Source organism: Rosa chinensis, chromosome 2, assembly GCF_002994745.2.
Source record: "Rosa chinensis cultivar Old Blush chromosome 2, RchiOBHm-V2, whole genome shotgun sequence".
NCBI classification, from domain to species: domain Eukaryota; kingdom Viridiplantae; phylum Streptophyta; class Magnoliopsida; order Rosales; family Rosaceae; genus Rosa; species Rosa chinensis.
In genome coordinates, this window is record NC_037089.1 from 48,700,714 (window position 1) to 48,713,093 (window position 12,380).

At 36.0% G+C, this 12,380-nt stretch overlaps 1 protein-coding gene across 1 annotated transcript; it reads right to left on the reverse strand.

Moving 5' to 3' along the window:
• Nucleotides 1-1,730: 1,730 nt before the first annotated feature.
• Nucleotides 1,731-4,799, reverse strand: LOC112187774 (AP2-like ethylene-responsive transcription factor At1g16060). The gene is made up of 8 exons (XM_024326699.2): nucleotides 4,379-4,799; nucleotides 4,153-4,235; nucleotides 4,016-4,024; nucleotides 3,798-3,886; nucleotides 3,596-3,669; nucleotides 3,459-3,509; nucleotides 3,052-3,128; nucleotides 1,731-2,616 (listed from the first exon to the last, which is right to left on the reverse strand). Exons 1-8 carry the CDS (start codon nucleotides 4,555-4,557, stop codon nucleotides 2,093-2,095), a joined length of 1,086 nt encoding a protein of 361 aa, XP_024182467.1. The 5' UTR covers nucleotides 4,558-4,799; the 3' UTR covers nucleotides 1,731-2,092.
• Between the last annotated feature and the right edge of the window lie 7,581 nt (nucleotides 4,800-12,380).

The window sequence follows — 12,380 nt, forward strand, 5'->3', positions numbered from 1 at the left end:
CACATCAAGAACATACATCTCTTTGCTCAGACTCCATTGATTGAGGTGCTTTGAAAGCATCATTTAGATGGCTCTTAGTGTTGGTGGCGCCACCAACATGGCCAGAGGTGTTGAGTCCCTCTCTCTTTCCACATTTACCTCTTCGATTCCGTGTTAGCCTATTTTGGCGGTTACCTTCCCAAGTAGAGCGATTATATGGACCAGAATGTCCAGAAGTATCCCTAAGATTAGGGTTTCTCTCTTGGTGCCCTCTCTTAGGGGCGCAACTATAATTGGATTCTGGAATATGCTCTGTTTCCACTGATCTCGAATTATAGCTCTTTACAAGGATGTTGTAATGCTTTTCAGCAACAGTCATAGCTCTAATGAGCTCATAAAACCTTGTGATCCGTCCTGCAGTAACATCGATATGATAGTTCTTAACAACCATCATTGCAGAGACGGAGAAGATAGAGAGATTTGTGATCTCTTTACCACGGAATTTCATTAAGGATTTAATGCGAAGTGCTTCCGAGTTGTAGTCAAGAACTGACTTGAAATCACAGAAGCGGAGGCTATGTCATCCTACTTCTAGGTCAGGAAGTAGGGAGTCACGGATGTTGCCAAATCTATCTTCGAGTGAGACCCACAGCCTTCTGGGTCTTCTTCATTCATACACTCGTATTGGAGCGAATCATCCATATGACGAGTCATTATGATGATGACTTTCACCTTATTTGCCTCTATGGCTGCTCTATTTGCTTCCAAAGCTTGAGCTTGCTCAACAGTTAGCACGTCCTGGCTAGGCTCGAGAATCGTATCCAGGATTCCATCGGCCTTGAGATGCTGGCGGACATCACGAACCCACCTGTGATATCCAGAGCCAGTTGTTCCTAATGGAGCAAAGTCCATTTTGTTCAGATTACTCATCCTGAAAGAGAACAAGAAATTAGGGTTAGTTTCGGAGCGAAAAAGGCTACCACGAAAACAATAAAAATTTCTTAGCATAATCGCTTTCAAGAAATTAGGAATTTTTTAGCGTAATCGCTTTTAAGAATTTCAATTCCAAGAGGTATTGGATTAGAACGAAACAATGACGTAAGTGGTCGATCCATAAATTCTCTACAAACTCTAAATTTGGAGATCTCAATAAGCTCCAAGCTTGGAGTGAGCACGAACCCCCACCGTTCGGCTTAATTAGGTCTCCCCTATGATGAAGAAAGGGGGGTAGTAGAAGAAGGGAGTTTGCAAGTCCCCGAAAAAGAAGAGAAATTGAATTAAAAAAAACTCTAAAAAAGGGGAACGTTTAGTAAAAAAATATCTTGAAATAGGTCGCCGGAAAAAGTGGGAAAGTCGCTGGAAATGGTCGGAATAGTGGCCGAAAAGTTGACCGGCGTTGACCAGAGTAGAAAATGCTTCAAGATTTTGTATTCGGATTCAAGGTTTTCTTGAATCAGGGTTTGGCTTTTTGTTTGAGGGTTAGGGCTTCATGCTGATAACGTGTTTTAGGGAAATGATATTTGAGAGAGAGCAACTTTCATTGATAATAGGGGCCTCTTTATATAGAGGATTACAAACATAGAGTTAGAGTTGTACATGGAAACATAATCGTACATTGATTGGATATCACCTATGATTCTCCGAGAATATCTCTAATATAAACTCTATTTCAACTAGAGCAAGTAATCTCAAGTTTGAGCCAGACACATATTCTGGATTTACTTAAACAATTATTAAATTAAAGAAAGAAATATATCAAAAAGTGGAAATACAGATGCATGTAGAATTAAATAGGAGTCCTATTAATATTAACTTGAATTACTTCTCTTATTAAAAGAAATATAATGAATGTCTATCTTCATCTCTATCTACATGAAAATGAACCAATAACAACAACAATTAGCAAACTCTTCTTCCTCCTATCCTTTGACCGAGAAGAAGAAGAAGAAAAGCTTCTTTCAATTGTATCGATCTTTACTCTTACCCTCAATCTTCACCACTGTTTTCACTGTCAATCACCATATTTAATCGCCTTCCATCCATATTCACAAGGATCACAGAATAAACTCAAATACAATTCCGTACTTATTTCAAGTTTTCTTCACTCGTTGCATCAGGCGTCAAGTTCACAATGAAAAACAGGTGAAGCAAATGAGTTTAACTCCCCGAAAATAATGTCGTCTCCTTCTGCATAGCTATTCAAATCTTGACAATCAAAGTACGTTTGAATGTCATCGGGGAAACTCCGGCGCGGCATGTTTGGCTCCAAAGTCGTCGTTGACGAGCAGTCTACCACTGACGTCCTCTCGAGCATTTCCTTGAACTTAGGGGACTGCAATAAAAGCCCTAGTGCAGATGATGCCGACGAACCATTCCCCGGCCGTGGCACTGCTACCATTGACTCGCTAGTGCTCGGACTCGGGTTGTGGGGCATAAACCCTAACTCTACCTTAGAATCAGGGTTTTGAATCGAACTGAGGTCAGCATTAGGGTTTGGTTGCGTGTTGTTGGGAATGTTCTCATTATTGGGGCACAGTGACTTGATGTAACGGCTAAGATCGAAGTTCGTTACGGCATTAAGTCCACGATACTCTATTGCTGCCATGTCGTAAGCTGTAGCTGCTTCTTCTTGCGTCGCTGCCAAATAAAGAAGATGAAAATAAAGTAATTTAAAGTGTCCGTAAATTGTGTGGGATCCCAGGGATGAAATAATATATTCAAGAATTTAATTTGCTCCCAAAATTTGGTTGAGAAGGTTTGAATGAAGGCAGTTGAGGGTAGGTGATCTACATCCTAACTAATTAGATTTGACGGCACACAATTATTTCATTGTTTTTCTTAATCAAAGATTAAGGAATTGAGTTTCCGCCATGTGGCAAACATAATTACTAACTGCATTTAGGTTAGGCCATGCATTAAAAGTTCATCCAATAATTTAAGGAAAATGATTCTTTGTAATGTTCTTCTGGAATCCAAGTTCTAATTTACATTTTATTCCAACTTTCTTTATCGAGAATAAGAACAAATAAGCAAAAACAAAAAATGAACTCTAGAAAAATAGGAATTACGTACCATAGGTTCCAAGGTAGAGATATTTGTTTCCAAATACTCTTCCGATTCGAGCCTCCCATCTTCCATTATGGTGGTGTCTGCACGTTTGAATCGAATCACAGAAATTATAAGACCCCATTATGTACTTACCTCTACAAATGCAAGTGGTACGACACAACCATATATACATGCATAGATTGTGACATCCATCAAACTTTTGTGGCAACTTAATCATCTTGTGCATTATCAACTCTTTATTTAATTCAATTTCACTCAAGATGAACTTGTGGATCAGTGGATGTGAGAAGCCAGGTGAAATTAATTGTATTTTAATTATTTAAAGATTATACAAGTTTATTATTAGACAAAACTATGAGAGGTGAAATGACTGTTCTTTAAATTTGATGAAATAAATTAGATATACTTACCTTGCTACACCTCTATATTTTGAAACACCACGAGAAAATCCACTACTCTTCCTGTAAATTAATAAGAAATACCACTTTAACATCTCTAAATATATATTTCAATATGCAAAACTTGATAGTAAATACTAGTTTATAACCTCCTCAATGATCCAATGTATTCTTCTTTAGACTGACCGTCCATTTCTTTGAGCTCTTCCTCATAGGTGGAAACCTACACGTATGAAACCTAGAGTTCAGTAACTCAAAATTAATTAAAAATAAATAAATAAACCATGCCTTTTAAGTTTTAACCTATGAAGTAAGAACTACAATATCTCAATCAGAGAAGAGAAAATTTACTGGCAAATTGAGGATTGTATCTTGTCCCCAGTACTTTAATGCTGCCAAGTCATAGGCACGTGCAGCAGCTTCTTCATCATCATATGCCCCTAACAAATGCGAACTTAAATGATTCACTAATTTCTAGTACCCAACCAGAAACGTCTTAATATGAAGCTATTTCATTGATGGCTTTCCATATATTTGTTTGAAACTCTGCTTAACAAAATGGGACATACCTAAATAGACTGCATTAGAGTTGGACAGCATCATCATCAGACCCAAAAGGAAAAATTGTTAACCGCAGGAAATCATTGAATGAAGGAAAAATTAAACTAAATTAAAGGAAATTAAAGTTTTATGATTAAGAACTAACCTTGTCTGCCTTTCTTGTTCTGTGACTCATTCCAACAGTTCTTATCCCACAAATGAGCTTCATACCGACCCGTCCATCGATGCCTGAAACAACAGGAGTAACAGGACTCAACATTCATCATCACTCTAACGTTCTTGAAAACCCGGCTAGAATTAAACCGCAAAGAAAAGAGAAAGGTAGAAAATAATTGCAGCCAAATCAGAGGAATTTGATGGATGCATGTAACCTTGTGACTCCTCTGTAGATGGAGCTCCGCTGAGGCGGAGAGTCGCGGCGTACACTTTTACGCGTCCGCTTGACCTTGGTGGCCGGAGGACTACTAGTAGTAGTACTAGTGGTGGTGTTGCTATTATTGCTAGAGCTTGGAGTTGTATTCTTTTGGATCTTCTGTGAGGTTTTCGCCATTAAAATTATCACCCAGAAGAATGAAAAACGTACAGAGTAGTAAGAGAGAGAGAGAGAGAGAGAGAGAGAGAGAGGTAGATGGGTGACTAGGTCGTCATAATATAAGGAGAAGGGTTTTGAAGGGAATGGCCGGAATAATTTATGGAGGGAGAGAGAGTTATGGGTTTGGTTTTCTTGGCCCAAAAAAAGAAAGAAAAGTAGGTATTACCAAAAACAAAAAAAGAAGTGTGTCTTGGATTAATTAGGATGAGAAAATAGGAGATGTTAAGCCGGCCGAGGGTTTTAATGGCCGTCTCTGAGCGGCTTGTAGTCTATTCCCTCTTGTCCTCACTTCTTGTTGTTTGGAGAATTGAGAGCACTTTATTTATCTTCATTTTGTTCTATTATGCAGATTATATATATAGATTACATAGCTAGCTAGAGGATTTCAGATTCAAAAAGAATTTAAAAAAAAAAAAAGAGAGAGAGAGAGAGAGAGAGAGAGAGAGAGAAAATTGATGATGCATGTTCTTGAGCTTATTGATCCTCATTAATTTACTAATCTAAAACTAAACTACCTCTCTTTTAATCTCTCCTTTTGTTTGCGTGATTATCTTGTTTTTTCCTTTACCATCATATATCATCATCATCTTCATCATCATTTGTTTAGTTTATTTCAATTTATTATAATAATCATAAAAAAATTTGTATTTATTGGTTTTTCATATCTATGACATGATCAAGGGGCAAAGTTTTCTCTAATTGGCGAATGGGTATAACAATAATTTCAGTACTTATCTACACTCATGAGAGATATTTTTCTTTATGATTTGTTTTCCATTTATACATTTTAGGCTAACTGTTGACTGTTGACTGTTGTCTCATTTTTCAACTATCGATCGATTTGGGTTGGTTTATAGCCCTTTCCAGAAATTTCTGTCAATGGCAGTATTAGATAATGAGAGAATTGGTCCCTTTCCTCTCCCATTTTCATGCATCTATCTGTTGAATCACAAACATGAAACTTGATCCTGGGTTCGAGTTACCATGGAGGTAAGAGTGAAATCATTGGATCATATTTTATTAAAAAAACAAAAAAGAATGTGTTTGAACTTTTTCTTAAGTTATTGTTCAAGATCAAACGGTAAAACATTTTATCTATAAATCCAAAGATAAAGCTCTTTTGCACCCTCGCTTTCCTTTGAATAAAAGGAAAGAGAACATATTTCTATATGGGGGCTACTTAGAGCATCTTTAGAAAATTCTCTATCTAAACTCGTTAGTTATTTTTGAGAGCATGTTTAGCTTTATATCAATTTTTGTAGTTGCACTAAAGTGGCTTTCCGTTATAACTTTTTGCTATCTTGTTCCTATATATAGAGAGCAAGATAAGGCTTTATATTATTTTGTTAATTTAAGTGGTTGTATATAATTTATTATACATTTAAACAAAAGTTAAAATCTCTAAATATAAACATTCCCCATTGGGAAATCCAAAAACTGTTTCCTTCTCTCTCCTCGAGGAAACCCTAAAGGTTGAGTTTGTTCAGAGAAATCATCCTCGTCCGGCCGCGCCCAAATGCACAGGCTGGCCTCTGGCCTCGCCTTCTTCATGAGGTCTGCTGCCAGACGGGTATTTGGATGGGCTATTGCTCATGGGGTGCCATCAAATGCGGTGTTTTGCTTGGGGCTTGTCGGATGGTCTGACTGGGATGGTGAAAGGCGGAGGTTCTCTAGCAGATCCGACGATCGAATCCTGATGGCGGCGCCATGGGCTGGATGGCAGTGTGCTCAGGGTTTGGATTTCTCTGTGGTGGCGTGGGTTGAACCGACGTGGCCCGTGTGGTGTGATTGTAGGCGGTGTAGGTTGTGGTGGCAATGATGAGAGGTGTGAGGGCCGAGATCGAGTTACGGGGATGTAGGTTGAGGCGGCTTATCCTGTTCGGTTTTGGGTCACAGGCAGTGTGATCGTGGGGCGCGAGTGGAGGCTGTACCGGTCGTGGCGGCGTGTGGGGGAGATAGCTTGGCTGGCTGGTATGCATGACTGGGAAGAAACTTGGCTGGCGTAGGTGGACTGGTCTAGACCAGGCTGATGGGCCTTGGGTGGACCTTTGCTTGATGGATATCCTAGTTGGGCTTTGGGTTTATGGGCTGGGGTTTACCCTAGTCAAGTAACTTCTAAATTTGGGCTAGGGTTTAGGCCCTTGGCCTAACCCTATGTTTTTAGTTTTGTCTAAATTCAATAAATTCCTTGTATAAGGAACCTAGATCTTTAGCACCTCCGGTGTAGTATCAAAGGAGGATCTCCGCTATCCCTACGATCTGAAATGTATAATGAGTGGGTCTATTTCTACGTACCATTATGGGTACTACCACTACCTTCTTGTTTGTCTATGTCCTTAAATGATAGCGGAAGGGTATGTAATGACCTATTCTGGCTTGTGATGAATATACTATTTCGCCATGTTGGGCTTGATTCAAAAATAATACATTTAAACTATTTTTCTTCATTCAAAAAAAAAAATATAAATTCAAAACTAACTATAATACAAAACAGGGGTGCAAATGTATTTTAGAAGTGGCTAGCCAATATGACTTTGTAGTTAATTTAGCCAAAATTTGACTAAAAAGTGGTTAGTATTGCTAAAAAATTTTAAATATGCTCTTATGACTAGAGTAGGAAATTAATGAGTTAGAGCATCTTTAGCAATGGTAGCAGCTTTTGAGTCAAATTTTAGCTAAAGTAGCTAAAAAGTCATTTTGGCTAGTCACTTTAAAAATATAACTCAGTGCTCTCTATTTTAGCTAATTTTGAATTTAGATTATTTTTTAAAGGAATATTAATAATTTAAAAAGCCACTTAGGAGTCTAGTGTAGCTGTTAAAATAGATAAAAAGCTAAACATACTCTCTAAAATAGTTAAGGTGCCAAAATAGAGAGTCTGTTAAAAATGCTCTTAACCAAGGTTTCAAATTTCGGTTTCGGTTTCGATTTCGGTACTTCAAATTTAAAGAAATTTCGGAGAAAGTTTCGATTTCGGTGGAAATTTCGGTTAAAAATAAAGAAATCACATTAATTGCATGTATAAAATGATATTTTTGAATGAAACTTTTACATAGACTAAACTAACCTATAATAAACCTATTTACAATGTAAACTCTCTAAAATTATACATAAATAATAGAATTGTGATATTTAATATGGACGAGACGACGAGTAATTAACTAAAACTGTAGTAAGTTACTAAACACTATCTATAATTCTATATGTAATCATAAATGTTCTGTATATTGCTAATGTGAATGTGATTTACTTTTTTTTTTATGGCTGGAACCCAGTCGGAGGCTTGGCCATCACACCTTTTTCACTAATAATTAGAAAAATTCAAACTTTGTTGTGAGAAAACTGAACTCCAAGCCTACGAAAAAGTTAAAAGACATCATTATGGTCATGGTGGTCAAAAAGCCACGCACTAAGAAAATACTAGTAAAAACTAAAAAAACAGTAAAGCCTTCAATATACCTTCTTAATTAATAATTATATGGTGGATGATACACATGATAGAAAGAGAGTTTCTATGTTATGAAGGAGGATTGGAAAAAAAAAAATCAAAATTTCATATTTTGTCAGCGAAAAGTCAAAAACTGTGAAATACGAATTTAACAGAAATTTCAGAGAAATTTCGGACAAAATTTCGGTTTGAATATTTAAATATATTTTGTGTGTGTAGATATTTCGGAAATTTAGAATTTCGCGGAAATGTACGGAAAATTTCGGTAAATTTCGGAAAACTCCTGACGGAAATGATATAGCATATGAATTTCGTTTCGGTACTTCAAATTTACGGAAATTTCGACGGAAATTTCGGCAGTTTCGGAGAAACTTAAAACCTTGCTCTTAACAAGTCGAAAGCTTATGGTTATGTAACAAGCGAAGCATTTTTCTTCTTCAAACCTATTTCTGAAATGAAGCTTAAAGGACAATTAATTACATGGATTAAGTATGTAAATATTAGGGCTAGGCACAACACGCCAGAAATCCGGTAACTGGCCTCACCAGACCAATTTTTTCAGCTTGGTAACTTGACCAATTAAAAACAACGTCGTTTTGAAGTCAAACCTAACCGATTCGCTTTTGAGCGGTTCAGAATTGGGTCCATGTTACAAACCGCTAGACCCGAATTTTAATTTAATTTAATTTTAGAATAAATTTTATTATTTGTCTAATTATGATTGGTCTTAAACCAAGCTTACCTAGTGTTGAACGCACTCGATCTGCGGAAACCCTAACCTCTCACAAAATGTTGCCGCACAAGTTCATATGTCAAAAATCTCTCTTCAGAAAACATCTTCCCTCTCGACCTCTCCCAAAAATTCCTTCTTCTCTTTCAAATCTCCGACCAAAAAATCTGCTTCAATCCCTTCTTCTCTCTTGGTCGTGAGCCTGTGAGGGTAAGATCTCTAAATTTCCCATCTGTTTTACAATTTTAGGATTGATTGGATAATTGATTGAAGATGTTATTGTTTAGGACTTTGCCATCTTTGATTTCTAAAACTATTTAAGGCTTCAAGATGTTTTAGATTGTCTTGAAGATGTTTTAGATTGTTCTTCTAAAAAATTTCTCACATTCAAAATCAAATGAGGGTTTTGAAAACAGATTTGGGACGTTTTACTAAAACTAGGGTTTCGATGTTCATAGTTTCAAAGTGGATTACGGGTTTCAATATTGATTTAGGGCTTTATGATTTAATTGGAAATTTGAAATTAGGGTTTCATAGTTTCAAAGTGGATTACGGGTTTCAATATTGATTTAGGGCTTTATGATTTAATTGGAAATTTGAAATTAGGGTTTCATAGTTTCATTGTTGCAATGAGGATGTATAGTTCATAGTTCATAGTTTCAACTTTCAAATAAGGTTCTGGGTTTTTGATGTTGCAGATTAAATTGGGGCTTTCATAGTTTCATACTTCCATTGAAACTTTCTGTTGCAGCAAAAATTGGGGCTTCTGTTTTATATTTGCAGATTATGGAAGGGATTAACTCAACTTCGACTCTTAGAGAGACATCAACTCCAACAACAGATTCCAGCATTAGAATTAGTCGAACCACCCACACCGACTCCAATACCTACAGTTGATCAAGCTTCAATACCACCAGTTCTAGCACTTCCATCAATTCCAGAAGAACCTGAAGGATCAAGCAAGATTAAGAGGAAGAACATTTTGTAAGCTATGACATGGCTTACATATGGAACTGGACATTGCTTACAGTTCATATACTGATATGCGAGTGTACATATATTCATATAAATATGTAATTTGATCAGAGTTTAAAAAATAGGTGTATAAGCTGTCAATTAATCTTGACTTATGGATAAGCTTATATATATTATTTTGAATTCAAAATAGAAATACAGTTGCAGGTCAGTTAAATAGGCAGTTAAGCAATGAAATCAGTTTCTTTATGGATGAAACTGATTTGCTGCATTGCTATATGTATATGTCAGATTGGTCCCTTCTGATGCACGAGTTGTTCTTGTTGTTAGTCCCATATAATAAAACAACATAAGGGTGAAATCAGGAGAAGGCTATCATGGACAGTGGGAGTGCATCGAGTAAGTTTTCTGGGTTCATAATCTTGTGTTCTTGTTTTCTGCAGGTTCAGGATTGATATGTTGTTTTCAATCCCTATTTCATACTTACATTCAGTGTTAGAGTTTGAATGGAAATCAGTTTCCATTGAAGAGGATTAGATCTGTCTCAAAGGAATTCGTTAAGGATTTTCTTCCTCACTTGGATCCATCTCAAGGGGATATTACCTCTCCAAGATCTGTCTAGAGGAGATTTCACCTCACTTGAATCTTCCTCAAGGAGATTTCTTCTCACTTGGATTTAACTCAAGGAGATTTCCAAACACTGTTGGAACAAAATTCAGTTTTTGAACATACATGATTTGATCTAGTATAGGTTCTAAATTATATGTTTGTGATTGCTTAAGCATACTGTTTCTAACAATTGGTATCAGAGCGGCCATACATAGATCAATTACATGTTGAAGAAACTAACTGCATTAAATTGTGAATTCTGGGAATTTTTTGTTCATATAATCCGCATACAGTTATTTACATGTATATTGCATATCTGATGCATCTATCCACATATGCACGCTCTCACCTTTGCAAATCCATTTTGCTCTGGATTGATGTAAATGAAATTGAGTTTTCCCAAATTTATTATCCATTAATCTCATTCATTGAGAGGAGGAGAAAATGACCAGAGGGCAATTAAGGAAATCACCAACCTCTATCACTTCTGTTGATCACCAAATAGTGCCTTCTACCAAGTTGGTATCGATCCAAGTCTGCTTTATGAACAGATGAGATATGTATCCAAAATATCGGTCTTCGATTTGGTGAGTTCCCTTGAGGCATTATAGTGAAACTATAATTTTATTTGGTTGTTTGATATTAATGTATGTTGTTTACATTGTTAGTGTGTGGCTAGATTAATTGGTATGTGTTTATGTATTACTTGGATTATAATTGATGAGTGGATCTTGGAGAAGCATCAACGGATTCTGGAACTACATCGTGTTAGTATCACATACACTTATCAGTTTTTTTTTTCTGGTTTTAATATTTAATTTGCTGCAGATTGTAATTTGGCCTTGATTCATGTTACTGTTGATTTACAATCTCATATTTGGCATAGTCATCTTAATTATCTAGCATGTGTTGATCTGTATAATGGCATACTCATAATTAACCAAAAATCATAATCAATTGTATATGCATGATTTGCATGACAGATCTTGACAAATGTTGTTGCTATTTTAATTGTCTCTCAATTGCTATATATGTCCAAGTACCAAGTGTTTACATAGTTAGAGATAACTATTGACTTAATGGTCAGCAACAAGATCAAATTTGCTTTGCCATTCATACATTACATATTGAGCATTGTATCAAGGGGACATAGGATGTTTACTTGTTTAATTGATGTGCTTTCAATCCGAGCAATAGCCTTAGAACATTGCTTAGAAAGAGATTTTAGCCATTTTCAGATTTTCTGGAAATTCAACCCAGTCGCTTTATTTTGCAAAAGTGTGCTGATCTACTCGGAATTTGAGGTCAGTTTATACTAAAGAGTTTTAGAAGACATCTTAAAGAGTCATTTGGAACTGGAATCACCCAAAACGGAATTTTCTGGGATTAGTTATGATTTTCTAAAGTCAGGAGTCAGTTACAGAAATTTCTGATATCAGCTTATTAAGTTTAGCCAAAGGTAGACTCTTATAGCACTTTTGATTCAAAGAGGATCTCTATTTCATATGAAGATTACATTGTATTCATCTCAATGCATATTTATGTTATCCGTGTTATTTTGAAATGCTAAATGATGGATATGCATGTTTAAGGTTTCTAATATTGATTTTGAAAACTTCATATGTCAGCTGTCAAAGTGGCCTCATATATGAATATCCTAAAAGGATCAACAAAACTGATGAAATATATAGAATGAATTCAGTTGCATTTTGCATATGAAAATGCTATCAAAATAGTCTCATATAGATAGCAATGAAACTGTCTTCAATTTCATCAGAAAAGAGATTATGAAACTTAAAATTGAATTTGGTCCTAATTTCCAAAGAAATTCTGCATCAAACATTTGGTTTCATAATCTTGTATATATTAGGTGAATGAGCATTTAGAACTATTAGAGAATAGTACTCCACAAAGGATGTCAAATCTCGAAAATAGAAGAGTTCATTTTCTGCATATATACATACATATTTCAGTAAATGGCTTTCAGATTGGTCATGATCACATTGTTGATATAAAGTC

Coding starts and splice junctions, on each gene's coding strand:
- LOC112187774 (XM_024326699.2), bottom strand. CDS start 4,557: ATGGCGAAAACCTCACAGAAGATCCAAAAGAATACAACTCCAAGCTCT. Junction 3,510..3,595: donor TACATTGGATCATTGAGGAG/GTTATAAACTAG, acceptor ATTAATTTACAG/GAAGAGTAGTGGATTTTCTC. Junction 3,129..3,458: donor AAATATAGAGGTGTAGCAAG/GTAAGTATATCT, acceptor TCAAACGTGCAG/ACACCACCATAATGGAAGAT.